Source organism: Seriola lalandi, unplaced genomic scaffold (assembly GCF_002814215.2).
Source record: "Seriola lalandi dorsalis isolate HSWRI2012SDOR001 ecotype SW California unplaced genomic scaffold, Sedor1 jcf7180002054188, whole genome shotgun sequence".
NCBI classification, from domain to species: Eukaryota; Metazoa; Chordata; class Actinopteri; order Carangiformes; family Carangidae; genus Seriola; species Seriola lalandi.
The window spans coordinates 1,527,355-1,542,834 of NW_019524741.1; the positions used below are offsets into that span (position 1 = coordinate 1,527,355).

At 38.7% G+C, this 15,480-nt stretch overlaps 3 protein-coding genes across 4 annotated transcripts in view; all 3 read left to right on the forward strand.

The window, feature by feature from the left end:
• Nucleotides 1-3,319, forward strand: part of LOC111653339 (ADP-ribosylation factor 5-like) — a 3,776-nt gene extending 457 nt beyond the window's left edge. Inside the window, exons 2-5 of the mRNA XM_023403888.2 lie at nucleotides 7-40; nucleotides 593-664; nucleotides 1,624-1,749; nucleotides 1,869-3,319. Of these exons, the coding sequence (XP_023259656.1) occupies nucleotides 7-40; nucleotides 593-664; nucleotides 1,624-1,749; nucleotides 1,869-1,955 (319 nt within the window). The 3' untranslated portion in view covers nucleotides 1,956-3,319. The remainder of the gene's footprint in view (nucleotides 1-6; nucleotides 41-592; nucleotides 665-1,623; nucleotides 1,750-1,868) is intronic.
• Nucleotides 3,320-3,459: 140 nt separating this feature from the next.
• On the forward strand, nucleotides 3,460-10,215 carry LOC111653329 (protein tyrosine phosphatase domain-containing protein 1). Of its 2 annotated transcripts, none has more exons than XM_023403872.2 (12): nucleotides 3,460-6,132; nucleotides 6,250-6,330; nucleotides 6,525-6,643; nucleotides 6,943-7,080; nucleotides 7,204-7,475; nucleotides 7,569-7,871; nucleotides 7,983-8,237; nucleotides 8,324-8,440; nucleotides 8,535-8,636; nucleotides 8,891-8,971; nucleotides 9,066-9,176; nucleotides 9,327-10,215. In XM_023403872.2, exons 1-12 carry the CDS (start codon nucleotides 5,942-5,944, stop codon nucleotides 9,447-9,449), a joined length of 1,893 nt encoding a protein of 630 aa, XP_023259640.1. In that variant the 5' UTR covers nucleotides 3,460-5,941; the 3' UTR covers nucleotides 9,450-10,215. The 2 variants fall into 2 exon arrangements, with proteins under 2 accessions (XP_023259640.1, XP_087029528.1); XM_087173402.1 differs by having other exon boundaries at nucleotides 7,569-7,862.
• A 500-nt stretch (nucleotides 10,216-10,715) lies between these two features.
• cimap1b (ciliary microtubule associated protein 1B) lies at nucleotides 10,716-14,073 on the forward strand. Its single transcript, XM_023403984.2, has 7 exons — nucleotides 10,716-10,983; nucleotides 11,905-12,019; nucleotides 12,108-12,311; nucleotides 12,510-12,611; nucleotides 12,710-12,831; nucleotides 12,925-13,065; nucleotides 13,156-14,073. Exons 2-7 carry the CDS (start codon nucleotides 11,908-11,910, stop codon nucleotides 13,246-13,248), a joined length of 774 nt encoding a protein of 257 aa, XP_023259752.1. The 5' UTR covers nucleotides 10,716-10,983; nucleotides 11,905-11,907; the 3' UTR covers nucleotides 13,249-14,073.
• The last annotated feature ends 1,407 nt before the right edge of the window (nucleotides 14,074-15,480 follow it).

Here is a 15,480-nt window from a genome sequence, read left to right on the forward strand (position 1 = left end):
GATCAGACCCCTCTGGAGACATTACTTCCAGAACACACAGGTATGAGTGTGACTGTCCCAGTGCTGTGTAACAGCAAACAGCAAATGGCAGTGTCAGTGAGAGGAAGTAGTTATACACAGCTCTCAAATACTTTTACTCCGACAAGTGAAGCTGTTTCAGTACAATATAGTACAATACTTTGATAAACTATAAGTCAGACACCCATGTATTGTACTGAAACAGCTGCTCCCAGTAGACTGGAATAGTTCTATCTTATGTATGTGTTTGTCAACAAGTGCTCTCTTTCTTTCTGTCTGGCTGTATTATTACTGTTTATTAAAGTAGATGAATATTATGTTCACATTAAAAAAACAACTTCTATTTCACACTGCCAGCACCTTATCTTTTTACTGTTGTTAAGATTGGTGCAGTTTCAACATATTAATGAAAGATGCACATCTTCCACATTTTTGAAAATTTTTTAATTTCTCCAAATGTCTCAAAATCTTTGTAATCTACAGTAATCAACAGTGTTTAATACCTGTACATTCATCTTATTACTAAATTATATTCAGAACTAAATCTAACCTCTTCACTGTTTATCCCATGTAGGGCCTCATCTTTGTAGTGGACAGTAATGACAGAGAAAGAGTGGCAGAGTCTGCAGAAGAGCTTTCAAAGATGGTAGGTATTTAATATGTTTAGCTCAGTAGGGAGTAATGCATTATTAGTGTGCACTGTGAGTTTCATAATTTTAGATTATTGTCATGACATGAGGATAAGATATTTCTGACTTAGTTGTCTCATTTTGTGACAGGGTTAAATCAGAACAAAAAGTGTTATTGTTTGTCCCTCCTAAATGTGGAATGACCCTCCCACAGCAGTTACAACATCAGAGTCACATTATGTTTTCTGGACTTTCTGTGTGTTGTTTGTGTCATGGAACATAGTGAAACTGGATGACAATTCTTCAAACTGCAGGGATCTGTATATAGGACAACTGAAACCTGTACAGTATGTTTGTCTGTGCCTTAGGGAAATGTAAAGACTCAATAATCTTGTGAAGAGAATCTCTTCATATGAGGATTGCATGGTTAACCTCACTAGTTTTAGGATTCATAGTTTTTGGATTTTTTTTAATGTTGAAATATTTTACACTGGATTATCGGTTCACATTTTCTAAGTTCATTATATTACATGCTTGTTTTCATTTTAACCTTGAAGTGCTCTAGACCAGCAGGAGGGCTGAACATCAAAGCCAATTTTTCACATGCAAAAAATGTCCCTGGTCAGACTTAAACCAGGGTTGTTCTGTTGATGTAGTTCGCTTCTTAGACCCCTAAGCCTCCAGAACATCCCAAAACTGCCCTTTTTGTATTATTTCTGGGGCATATGAACCACTATTAGTGTAACAACTTTTGGCTGTCCTCTTATTCAGTCGTTTGCATTTTTGCAGCACATATTTCTAATTATATCTGTATACAGTTGATGTTTTACTTCTTTACTTCTAACTTAATTAGGCTTTTTGAGAAATTCTTGTGATTAAAATAAATAAATAAATAAAATCACAGTTTGATCTGTTTTTAGTGTTTTGGCCCTAACATGAAGTCTCACGGTTGATAAACTGTTTTCTGTCCCTCTAGTTGCTGGAGGACGAATTGAAAGATGCCGTTTTGCTGGTGTTTGCTAACAAACAGGACCTCCCCAATGCCTTATCAGTCAGCGAACTCACAGACAAACTTGGTCTACACGCCCTCCGCAACAAAACTGTAAGTTATCTGAATAGAAACACGATCCCCACTCCTGCAGTATAATTATATTTTCGAAGCATATGTAGAGCTGCATTCATAGTTTCCTAATTTAAACCATATAATCTCTGACTCCACAGTGGCACATTGAGTCAACCTGCGCCACCCAGGGCACTGGGCTGTATGAAGGACTTGACTGGCTATCCAAAGAGCTTTCCAAGAACTAATAAAGGATTGGCTGGACAGATGAGAGTGAGAGAGACTGAACACCACAGGACAGGAGAGAAGGCACAGACACTCAATCCAGAAACATTTGGTCTTCCAGCAAAAGGACAAGGCTGGTGGACAATGTAATCATCTTTGGGAAATTTTACTATCTCATATTTCTTATTTTGTTATCAATACTATGACTGTTTTATCTCTTGACATAGTCGCTACTTTTCTCTCTTTGTTTCCAAAATCTTACATGGCAACAAGTTGTATTCCAGTTGCATGATGAGCAAATGGCCTATTAGGGAAATTTCATGGAAACAATGAATAGAGTGATGGGAGTTGTTTTTCCACTTGACACCTTCGCTCCTGTCTTGGCAGCATTTGCAGTAATCAACCACTTGTATAATTTTTGAACTTGTCGAGCCTAGGTTGGGGGGATATGATAATACAACCCTAGAGTTTTGGGGAAGGACGGCTTGTAGGCTGCCACAAGCTGTTCAGCTCTACAACCCCTCGTGGATATTTGACTCCCTTGCAGACCTGGCCCTTTGCTCTTCACTGCTGTGTCCTCAATCTTATGCCAAATCATTTCTCTAAAGGTCCGTATCCCATAGAATGAGAAAGACGACGATTGCAGTGATTTCACAGATAGATTTGGTTAGTATTGTGGAACCACATGGCCTCCCAGTGAATGGGTCCAAAAAGGAACATTGTGCCTTCTGGTCCCTCTTAACACAAATCTTAGTAATCCATTCTTTATCTCATTCTTAGGTCATGCGCCCTTCTAAGATGCTTTTGTGAGTTTTTTGCTTTTGAAAGATAAGATAATGCAATAGGACACTTCCTTTTGTGCTGCAACATATTCTGTGGTGCAGCAGAACCACACCAGTGCGAGTGTTATTTTGCTTTCTTACAACTTGACTTTACTAACGACCAGGATTTTATCCTGTTTGAACATTTGTGACCTTTCTTTAACAACCACCATGGAAAAGGATTTAATTAAACTTTCAGTTCTTCTGTCCTCTGTGACCATAAATCTTTTTTAACCTATAAGGAGGAAAGAAGTGTCTCTTCAGTTCTGACACAAGGCCAGTGTCAGCACGATTCAGTAAAGTAGCATGTTTTTCTGTTGTTTTTGTTTTTGTTTTGTTTTGTTTTTTTTGGGCAGTGCTGAGTTTGTTGTACCAACTGATGGCAAATACTGTATTATATTCTACCCCTTTTGAAACACAAAAACATACCTGCCCATCGATTTATTTGGGTATACATTCCAACCTTTGCTTGCAGATGCTGGAGCTGCCACTCTTGAAAATTATTGGCTAAAAATATTTTACAAAAAAAGCTCTGAATAAATCCAGTGTTTAAAAAAAAAAAAAAATGCTTGTTTTGGTCTCCACTCATTGACAATAAGCAGTTCTCATCTTACCTGGACTTGAAGCTTTAACCCAGTCAGATATTATGATAACATTTTCTGACTACTTTATTCACAGAAGGTGAAAACAAATCGCACTTTCCTAATTTTCACATTTTGTTTCATAACTCAGTAAAACACTCAGCTTGCACACTTTTATCAGGAACTGCGGTTGACAAGAGGAAGTGGGTTGTACAGCGATAAACTCTGTTTAGGCTTGTTACAGATGTGTCCTTGATATGTCTTTGGTTAAGTACCACTCACTTTGAAACCACTACACTTCCTACCACATATTACATCATTAATATATCTTTGTCTAAGCTATCTGTACAGCAAACTATACTGCTTCTGCTGTCATGTTAAAAATATCCCCTGGCAGGCAAGCTTATTTTGAATAATAACTGAAAGGTCATAGGCGTACATAAGCTGTTGTGTCTCTCTTACAGCTGTAAACTAACAAGCGGTGAGTTCAAAGCAATACATCAGAAATGCCAATCAATGCTATGTTAGAGCAGGATACTGAGTCTATACGAACTGCACTGCAGTTGACCTTTATTCTGACCACTAATGACACTGAAAGACACCTGGCAGAAAAATGCAGAGCGAACATGTTGGCATGTTGCTCTAATTTGCTCTGTGTAATTCTACTACATGTTAAAAGTCAGTAAATGGTTATTTACTAACTTTAGAGGCTGTTGGCTTTTTAAGACAATAGAAAGAAAACTAAAAAACTTTGCTTTTTAATTAACATCAAAGTTAAGAGCCAAGGCCACACATGCACACAGACATTCAGAATAACACCCTAATGGCTTCTGCACAGATGTAGAGTGAATTAATGAAAGACATCAATTCTGTATAAGGCCATAAGGAAGATATCATTTTAACCAAGGGGGAAAAATTGTCAAAATAAAGCACTGCTAAATCTTAAAGAAAAATTTCCCCTGTCGGTCAGGTTGGAGGATATGTGGAATACCTTAAAATAAGATTAAATGATCTGGGAGACGTTGCTCTCTGAAGTGTGAGAGAAAATGCACATGATACACAGTATCAAAGTGTAAGAAGCTAATGCTGCCAATCATGTATGAATATGTTGCAAGCATGATAAAACATCTTATGTAGGAGGAAAACCTATTGATGAATGGATGTAAAAAATGTGTTCACCTTTACTATGTGTATAAACAGACACTTCCTCTGTGGCCAAAACTCACCATGACGATAACCAGGCCGTGGCATAATTGTCACAGGATTTGATTGGTCCTTTCTGTCCTGATAGAGTGATGCATTAACAACACCAGGCTTAGATTGATTTCATATGCAAAGCACTGTTAGACTTGTTTAATATTTCCTGTCGCAAAACCATTTTATTCAACATTGATATAGTTTTATGCTCCATTAATCTCTGAATTACTCTTATAATGTGAAACGCCAAATTATATTCAGACTGCAAAAAAAAAAAAGAAAAAAAAAGACTTTCTAAATTGTCTTTACTACAAAACATAAAACATCTTTTGCTTCTTAGCATGGATATTAGATAACATTATGCAGGTCACACCTGGGGATGCTTACCATGGAACCCCACTCTGTCTGCCCTAAAATGTGTAGCCATATACTTTTCTCTTATAAATGTGAAGACACAATCTTTATTTTTATTGAAATAACAGTTTCACCCTGAGATAGACTCCAATCGTCATCATGCTGTTCCCATTGCTGCACTGCAGGGGGGGATATGTCCAGAGCCAGTTCCATGTGTGTTAGTTTTTTGTCACTTTTGGTCATTAAGATGAAGACTTTCTACAAACATTAAAATTCAGAGAAATACGCTTTTTAAAATGATTTCTCAACAGCTGCTTCTTTCAAAGTCATCATTCCACTCATCTACAGTAGTATCGTTTAAATCTGTTCAGATATTAGGAAGTGAGAGATCAAGACCAGGATAGATGAACAACCATACATTGTTCTTGCAGATTAAACACAAACCCTATTGGTGTTTATTAACAGTAGTAAAATCATGTATAAAGCTTTAGCAGGCACCAGCTAATTAGGGCATTCATACACAGTGTTTACAGGTGAAGGTATAAGCATTATATAATAGGCTTGCCATCATGTGTGAATGTCTGTTCTAATGTATTTATGACAGCTAATCAGGCTTAGCAAAGCTGGGTCAGCACAGTTTTGTTAGTATGTGTATCTGTAAGCAGCAGAGTGGGTCACCATTGAGGAGCACATGTGTGTTCTGCTGCTTTCATCACCTTTTTCCTTCTCTTCCCTGCACTCTTAGTTTATGAAAACATATTCATGGGATTTATAACTTCACTGTGCAACATAATCAGAAAGGTAAGGCTTTTTTTTTTTTTTTAAATCCTTCATTTTATCCGGCTCAATATATTTTCCAGACACAACTAGACACACAAGTACCAAAATTGTCAGTTTAACAAGGTGTATCTTTGTCAAAGGCCCTTTATTAGTGGCCTGCAGTACCTCATTAATTTCAACATGAAAAGAAGGTGATATGAGGCTAGTTGGGGCATAATCCTTTATATCTACAGTGGGATAGTGAAGGCTGATCTTGGGGGTTTCCTCTGGTGCAGAATGATGCCGACGTTGAACCCGCACATACCAGTACCACGACCTTCCTATTCCCAGGCCAGAGAGAACCTGGTGAAGGCTATCCCACCCAGACTCCTGTGTCTGCTTGCTTGTGGAGGAGTAGACTGTCGCTATGAAGGACCAGAGTGCTGGAAGTTAAACCAACAGGTTATTCGAGGCCTTTTCTCCTCCTGGTAAGACTGTTGGACTACAGTATCATAGATGTTGCTTTTTTATGTGATATAGCAAAAAATAAAAATAAAACAAGGGTAAATGGTAGTTTGATGATCATGAACTTCTCTCTATCCTAGGGTGACAGATGACGTAATTGCCATGGCACGACCATCCAACCATTTAATTGAGAAGTACAACATCATAGATCAGTTTCGAAGGTAATCAGTGTTCATTATTATTCCTGCAGTACTGTATTTTTGTTGTTCTCCTGTGTGTCTGTGCAGTGTGTGGATATGCATGATACAAGAGTAGTTGTAGGAATCATGAGCCTGGACATTGTCTTCTTAAGTAACAAGTAGTATTACTTACACAGCCACACACAGTCACCTTCATAATTTTGACTTTTTCCCAGGCTGAACATCAGATCGGTCATCAACATGCAGTTCCCAGGAGAGCACGCTCACTGTGGACCTCCCCTAGACTCTGAAAGTGGATTTACTTACTCTCCACAGATCTTCATGGACAATGACAGTGAGATCTCGATACATTAAATACACAACATAAAAGTTGTAATTAGGTATTTGTGTACATTTCCCTGATGAGACAATTCATATTAACACTCTTAAGACTGCACTGACTGTCCTTTTTAAATCAGTACCAATCACAAAGTGGGAAATGTGCATTAACAGAAACAGTCAACAGTATCCATGGGCCAGTAACACTGTGTGCTGAGTTTTCTACAAATACAGTTAATCCATATGAATTTACATGTTGTTGTTGACATGTTTATATATATGTATTCATGTGTGCACATATTTGTATATTTGCAGTTTACTTTTACAACTTTGCGATGCCGGATTTTGGTGTGTCCTCTCTCGTTGGCATAATTGATGGGGTGAAGGTTTTGGCCTTCGCAGTGAGGGAAGGAAGAGTGGCTGTGCACTGCCATGCAGGCTTGGGCAGGACAGGTAGGAATAAACAAACAAATCATATCTGCTGTTCATGTAAACACTGTGTTTGTCAGCTTGTGCACATGTAATGTCCTCATGTGTATTCACTGTGTTTGCCACTGTGTTTTTGCTGCTCAACAGGCGTGCTGATAGCCTGTTACTTGATCTACACCCTGCGCATTAGCCCAAGTGAGGCCGTCCACTACGTGCGGATTAAACGGCCTCGCTCTATCCAAACCCGGGCACAGATCAGCCAGGTGTTTGACTTTGCTCGTTTGCTTGGTACACAGCTGGTCCAATACCCCGACCTCAGCCTGCGGCATGGAGCCCCTTTCACCCTGCAGCACTATCTAAACCGTCAGGCTCTACTGCTGCATGGCCAGGAAGCACGCACCCTCAGACAAACACCAAAGGTGAGTACTTGATCATTTTACTACATTAATCTTGCATCATGAACGTAGTTTACCTCCTCCTCCTTTCTGATGGCCTCTTCACCATCTCTTAAGGTGGTGTACCTCCTGTGTGTGCGTATTTCCTGCTTAGCCCTGGGTCTCCCTGCTCCACCCGAGGTCCATGCTGAGCTGGAAAAGAGGTCAGCACTGAGGACCCTGAGCAGGACTGTGAGGGAGACTCTGGTGGCCAAACAGTACTTGCCCTTGCTAAGGGAGGGCCATAAGGGCTCATGGGTGAGCTCAGGGTCCGTGTTCTCCTGGGATGAGCCGCTGGGATTCTTGGAGAGGAAGAGAGAGGTCCTGCTGGACAAACGCAGCTACAGTGACTCTGACCTCAGCAAGATCACAGTAAATGAGGTTAAATTTCATTATGCAACCAGACTTACATAGATGAATTATCCGTATTTCTTCTGTTAAATCAAATTGATCATTGAGGCTTTTCTCAATTTGTTGCATTCTGTCCTGAAGGATCTGGAGCCGAGTCCACACTGCACCCCAGCTTTTGGAAATGAGAGACACTGGTGTGTGGAGGATCTCATACGACCTGATCTGAGACCAGTTAGTCCGATCTTTGCCACCCTTTCACAAGGTCGTAAGACCTCCAAAAAGGAGTCACATGCACTCAACATCCCGGTTTCCAGCATGAAAACAAGCAACAACTGTGATGAGAGTTTGAAATGTGCAGCGAAAAAGGTGCTTCCCAAATACAGCTCCAACATTGAGGTAATTACGATTCCTGCTGTGAAAAAAAAGCTGATGATAAAGAAAATGTGAATGCATTAAAACATTGTGATCTCTGTCATATAAAGTTGTGCAGAAATCCAGATAATCCATGCCCGACCTCAGGGGCCCGTGCTGTTGCTAAGGCAATGGCAGAACAAGGTCCTCCAGGAGAAACCATACTGCAAAGGTCGGCTCTGCTGCAGGTAAGGAAAGCCGTGGTGTGAAACTATTTTTAACAGCAGAACATATAACTTTGATTTTGACCTCTAAAATTGACTTCACTCATCTTTTCAACAGGAGGAGCTGAACAGTAGTGACTGTGGATGGGCTCTGATGGTCACTGAGTCAGATCCTCATGTTCTCAGTTGTCTTTTGTGGACCTGGCTGGAGAAGTTAAGGGTGAGTGCCACCAAACAAGAAGCCATAATGCCAGTAATCTCAATTTGTCCAGGAACTATGACGTAATAACATTGTTTCAAAACCTAGTATGTGGCTGGACCACATATGGTCATGATTATAGGGCTAGCCTATAGCTAGCATTGTTGCAGTCCAGCCAAAAAAGACCCGTTGATATTCTGAATTTCAGTTTGCACTTCCCATACTGTCTTAAAAATTCCTCTCTCAATATTTATGCTTCCTCCAACCTAATCCAGGAGCCTGTTCTGAGTTCAGAGGATGTAGACAGGTTGTGTATTGGAGCCAAAAACAGGAAACCTCTCAGTGTGCTCAAGAAGGTAAGGACACACATGCAAAAGCCTTTGTCTGTTGTTTGCACTCTTTGCACTCTGTAACTCTTTTTCAATATATATATTTTAAATATTATTGCAGCCACAAAAACACACCATCTATTGTCTGTTGAGCTGTGTGGGTACAGTGACCAGCCTGTGTCCACACAGAGAGGATGCAGTGCTACAACGGCTGATTCGAGCACTTACAAGGGTAAGACTATAGAATCATATCATGTCTGTGTGTGTGTGTGTGTGTGTGTGTGTGTGTGTGTGTGTGTGTGTGTGTGCTGCTGCAACACTTTAATATGAGGGCGTAATAGTGAATTTGATAATTGCCTTTTTTGTTTCTTTTTACCAATAGCGCCCCCAAGAGGAAATGGGAAACCTTGCAACTTTGATGAAGCTCCTGAAGTCCAGTTTGAGAGAAACCTTCCACAACTGCAGATACCTCATGAGGGGCTGCAGCACCAATGCTACACTATGAAGAAAAATCAATATTAGAACAACAATTTTCACAGCAGTTTTCTTTTTAAAAAATGTCAGTATTTCATCCAGGACACCTGATTGTGGACAAAGTCAGGAGGTGTAATTTTCATGGTCGACATTTTTGACATGTCACAGGAAAGGCTCAGGTGTAAAGATGAATTATATTTAGCTGCTTCAGTGTCAGGCTGCTCATCACTGTCACACTCGCCATGACCCACTGGGACACTGAGAACAGAATGGAACCAAGATCAATGTTAATAGAAATACCTTAGTAAGATGTTTCCTATTGTAACAGGTTAACATGTCTGCTGTGAAAAGGCTGATAAGGACCAGTCTTAACCTTTTTGCAGCCCTAGGTGAGGGAATCCCCATATGCATCTTACTGTTACCACCTAATTAAATCTTCGTATTTACAAAATGAACACACAACAAGAACACAGTGGATTTAGATTCAAAACCAGCTGGCTTTATATTTTTAGATACATCAAATAAATAGCTAACTTTGCTAAAATGTAAATAATGATAAATAATAATTACTATGATATAATAACGATAATTATAATATGAATTCCTCTCTCTGGCATGCCGGTGACAGTCAGAGCCAGAAGCATAAATCACGATCAATCATCATCAGTTGCTCATATTTTGACATACTAAACCACTCATAAGGCTCAATGCATGCATGAAAATGTAATGGAGCATAAGATGACTGTTCATTTCAAGCATATACAAAGTTTTTTCATTAAATCTTGGATGATTAAGAATTTGTTTTTACATTCATATAATTTTGAGCATTCATTGCCCTTAATGAACAGTAGGTACAACTATTAAACTTGTGTGTTTACAGATTAAGACTCAGATCCAACCCCCTCATATTTGAACATTAATGTATCCTTGAAACCACGATCAAACAGCCTATGAGCTATGAAAAAAAGAAAGAAGAAAAAGAAAAAAAGGTGTATGCAAATGGTGGGACCTTTGGCCTAATCCACCTATGGCATGGGGCACTTCTGCATATTGTCATGGAACAGTTGTTAAACATGAGATAAAGCCCCCAAATTAGAATTTGAGACACAATACAATGTTTTATTGTAATGTATATTGTTGAATGTCTACTTTAAATAGTAGGTAATCTACTGTACCTTAGTACAATCAGATTAAATCTAACCGAACTGTCACAGTGGGACCCTCTGGCCTGTTACAGCCTTTTATACCTAATAAATCATTTACACCATCTCCACACTGTGCTTTATGTATTCACATTTTGTGAATTCCTACACTGTTCACACACACGCGCACACACACACACACACACACACACACACACACACTCACACACACTCACACACACACACACACACACACATATTCATAGACATGCCTGTCAAAGAGTCATCTCCATGGCAACGTTGTCATAGTGAAGTTGACTACCACTAAACAATCTGTGTTTGGGTTCAGTGCACATGCTGAGTTCCGGGGATAAAACCTGACATAGAAGGACACTCGCGACAGGATCACAGGATTTCTATAAGGTACAATCAATTATCTATTTATTTGAAGTCTAAATGATATGCTCTTACTGTTTGTAGACATCTTGTGGTTTTGTGACAGGCTACTCTGGGTTTGTAAAACATAATGTACTGATTCAGGTGCGGCATTGGTTTTGCTTTACCTGCAAATTACCCTGTATATATATACTGACAAACAGCAGCTTCCCTATAATGTAACTAGTTCATTAAATTACCCAAATTAACTGTTGTAAGTTTCACTGCTGTGTAACAACATACATAAACTGCTACCAGCAAGTTGGCCAGTGGAATGATTTATGATCCAGTAACTTAGCCTGCTGCTTTGCGCAGAAATAGAGAGATTAATATTACAAAAATTAATATAAAGTTTAGATGTTTTTTTTCATCATTACTGCTATTATTATTGTTCAAAAACTACTGCTGTGATTGGGTGGTGATATTGCATTTCCTGGTGACATCAGAATGAGGAGCAGCTCATGGTACAGAATGTTTAAATGATGCACTTCCATCACATCAGAAACAGTAAGGAGTACCAGCCTCAGGCTTCAACAGCACCTCAGATACATTTCTAACAACAAAATCAACCCCAACTATTTTCCATAATACCCTCTCTTATAGAACTTGTTGTAAAGTATCCCAAGTGTTAGCAGGTGCAGCAGATAATCAGAGAGAATATTCACTTCAAGCTATTCTAATACTGTTGCAGTATTTCATCTAACCAATATTTACTAACTCAATATCAATTGTTTTTATATCACGACCTCCCCATGCATCAGTGTATATTTGGCTTTTTAAAATGACTTCTTTCTCTCTGCACTGCAGGGTATCAGGGACAGCAGAAGCACTCCTATTATCATTCTTTTATTGACTTAAAAGCCAATTTACCAATTTTCTTTTGGTCTCAATCTATCTCTTTCTCTCAAGGTAATGGCTAGTGCTGAACCTTGGGTTGGATCCTGGAGGCCCCACAAGCCAAGAGGGCCTATAGCCGCTCTCTATCGTAGCCCGGGACCCAAGTATGCACTGCCTGGACTCACAGGTATGGCCAAAATGACCATTAAGCCTTTTTTCAGCACAAACACCATTATTAGTACTGACATTGTCTGTCCTTGTTTCTTGCAATAAAGGTGTCAATAAACATGACCCTACCAAATACAAAGCACCAGTGTTCAGCTTAGGGAAACTTCATATCCAGACCAGTCCTGATTGCTCCCCTGGACCAAGATACCTTGTTCCCTCCAACATCACCAGAGATGGCCGAGACGGCACTCCTGCATTTTCTCTCCACAGCCGCCCAAAGGAGCCAAGATTGTTCCAGGCCCCTGGACCAGGTCAGCAAAACCCCTCACGCATTACAATATACTTTGTAAAAGCACATGGAAATGAAATACTGCTGATTTTATTTACATGCAAACTACCTATCAGAAGCTGACAATATGCTGGTTTTGTTTGGATGCAGACTATTGTGATTTGAGTTTGCCTGTCAGCAGTATTTTTATATAAATTTGGTGTGTGTCTTTGGTATGCAGGCCGCTACTCCCCAGAGCGTTCAGGAAGGTCCGTCTTCCGCTCTGCTCCTGCTTATTCTCTGTCTGGGAGGAGCAAAGACATGAGCACTCACAAAACACCTGGTAACATATTGTATTTTTGTGTCATCTTAAATTGAGTTGTGATTTACAAAGTTTCATGGCACAAAGAATATAAACTTCAGCTTTGGCTCATTCTGCAGGTCCAGCCTCGTACAATCTGCCTCCTGTGCTGGGGCCCAAAACTGTGGCTACATCTGCAGCTCCCACCTACTCCCTCTGTGGCCGCAGCAAAAATGGAAGCTTCCATGAGGATCTGAAGAAGGTACATACTCACAGTCATGAGAGCAATTTTCTTTAAAATAATGCAGAATTCTTGTGATTTATCCTTGTTCTCTATACTTTGTTTTTCCCCCAGACTCCTGGTCCTGCTGCCTACAAAGTTGTGGACCCTTGTATTTACAGGCAAAAACCACCCCATTTCAGCATGACAGGCCGCAACTTTGCTCCTGGTGAAACTACAAGGAAACCAGGACCTGGCACGCACTATCCTGAGAATGTAAGAAACCCCATTATGCCTCATTTAATCATTATACAGGCCAAAAATATTTTGCATTTTGTTCATTTACTGAAACTTTTCTCTTCCTAGGTGACTGTCACAAGAGGAAAAGCTCCAAGCTTCTCCTTTGGACTGCGTCACTCAGAATACATCGCACCCCTCATAGTAGATGTGGCTGAATAATGCCACATATCATCTCTTATTTCAAATGAAAAATTCCCACAGCATGAACGAATAAAGACAAAAGGCAAACTACTCAGAATTATTGAGATCATATTTTTTTGCCACAGTTATGGACCTTGTTGTATTGGTACTTGTCACTTTGTCAGGTTTATGACCACTATCAGTATTTAAGTAAATTACACTTAATTAAAAATATTTCATTAGTAGCACGTCTGAGATTTGTATTAATGTAACATAATTTTTAAGCCAGTTTTATTTTTCAGGTAAGCCATTTCTCAGTATGGTAAAGCATAAAAAGTCATAGTGTTGTAAGGCAACAAAAGTCATTGTATAGTAAAGCAGTAAAAGGTCATAGTATAGTCAGGCACAAAAATGAATATAATAGTAAGGCTTAAAAAGTCATAGTATTGTGATGGCCCCAGCCGCATGTGTTTCCCTGGTTTGCTGCCTTCTGTCCTCTTTTGCAGGTGTTCTACCCGCTTCTATGCTTAATGCCATGTCTGCTATGCACTGGTCTCCTGGTTGGGTTTGCATTGCCTGGCTTCCTGGTTCCTAGGAGACTCCACCCACCTTAGGTTGTTGATTGGCTGCACCTGTGAGGAAGGGCATAAAAGCCAGGTTTCCTCAAGCTTCTGGCTCTCTCTCCCAGGACAGCGGACCCCCTGACAGTCTCTTCATTTGTTGTTAATTTTTTTTTGTTGGTGTCTACCATACAACACACACAAGACAAACATACACCTCCACCACACACTGATAACTGACGTCACATCCTGTGAACTATGTTTGTTATCCTTTTGCATTAAAAGAAATGTCACTTTAACTCAAGCCTACTGTGTGGACCTCCCTTGATTGTTGTGACTAAATGAGCTGGTCATAACAGTCTAGTAAGTCATAGAAAAAAAAAGGCCTTGTATAGTAAGGCATATACTGTCATATAAACGTCATACTATAGTAAGGTATAAAAATGTCAAAAAATTTGATAGTAAAGTAAGGAAAAAATGTAAGAAAATGTCATAATATAGTAAGGCATCAAACGTCATAGTATAGTAAGGCATAAAAATGTAAAAAAACCCATCAAATTATAATAAGGCATAAAAGGGCATAAAACGTCATAGTATAGTAAGGCATAAATATGGGAAAAAGCATCAAAGTATAGTAAGGTATAAAAATGTCATAAAAACGTCATTCTCTTGTAAGGCATGAAAATGTCAGAGAAACGCCTTGTAAAGTAAGGCATAAAGGCATAAAACTTAATAAAAACGTCATAGTATAGTAAGGCAATAAAAACTAAAAAAAAAAACGTCAAATTATAGTAAGGCATAAAATGTCATAAAAATGTAATACTATTGTAAGGCATAATAGGGCATAAACTGTCATAGTATAGCAAGGCAATAAAAACGTAAAAAAAAAGGTCAAAGTATAGTAAGGTATAAAAATGTCAAAAAATTTCATAGTATAATAAGACATAAAATGTCATAAAAACGTCATAGTATAGTAAGGCATAAAAATGTGAAAAAAAACGTCATGGTATAGTAAGGCATAAAAAGGTCAAAAAATGTCATAGTATAGTAAGGCTTAAAAACATCCAAAAACGTCATAGTATAGTAAGGCAATAAAAACTAAAAAAAAACAGTCATAGTATAGTAAGGCATAAAATGTCATAAAAATGTCATACTATTGTAAGGCATAAAAGGGCATAAAACGTCATAGTATAGTAAGGCAATAAAAACGTAAAAAAAAAGGTTAAAGTATAGTAAGGTATAAAAATGTCAAAAAATTTCATAGTATAGTAAGGCAGGAAATGTCAGAAAAGGTCATAGTATAGTAAGGCAATAAAAACGTTAAAAAAAAGGTCAAAGTATAGTAAGGTATAAAAATGTCAAAAATGTCATACTATTGTAAGGCATAAAAGGGCATAAAACGTCATAGTATAGTAAGGCAGGAAATGTCATAAAACGTCATAGTATAGTGAGGCATAAAACGTCATAGTATAGTAAGGCAAAAAAAGTCAAAAAAATGTCAAATTATAATAAGGCTTAAAATGTCATAAAAATGTCATACTATTATAAGGCATAAAAGGGCATAAAACGTCATAGTATAGTAAGGCAATAAAAACGTTAAAAAAAAGGTCAAAGTATAGTAAGGTATAAAAAGCCATGAAAAAAATCACAGTATAGTAAGGCATAAAAATGTCAAAACATTTCATAGTAATGTAAGGCAGGAAATGTCAGA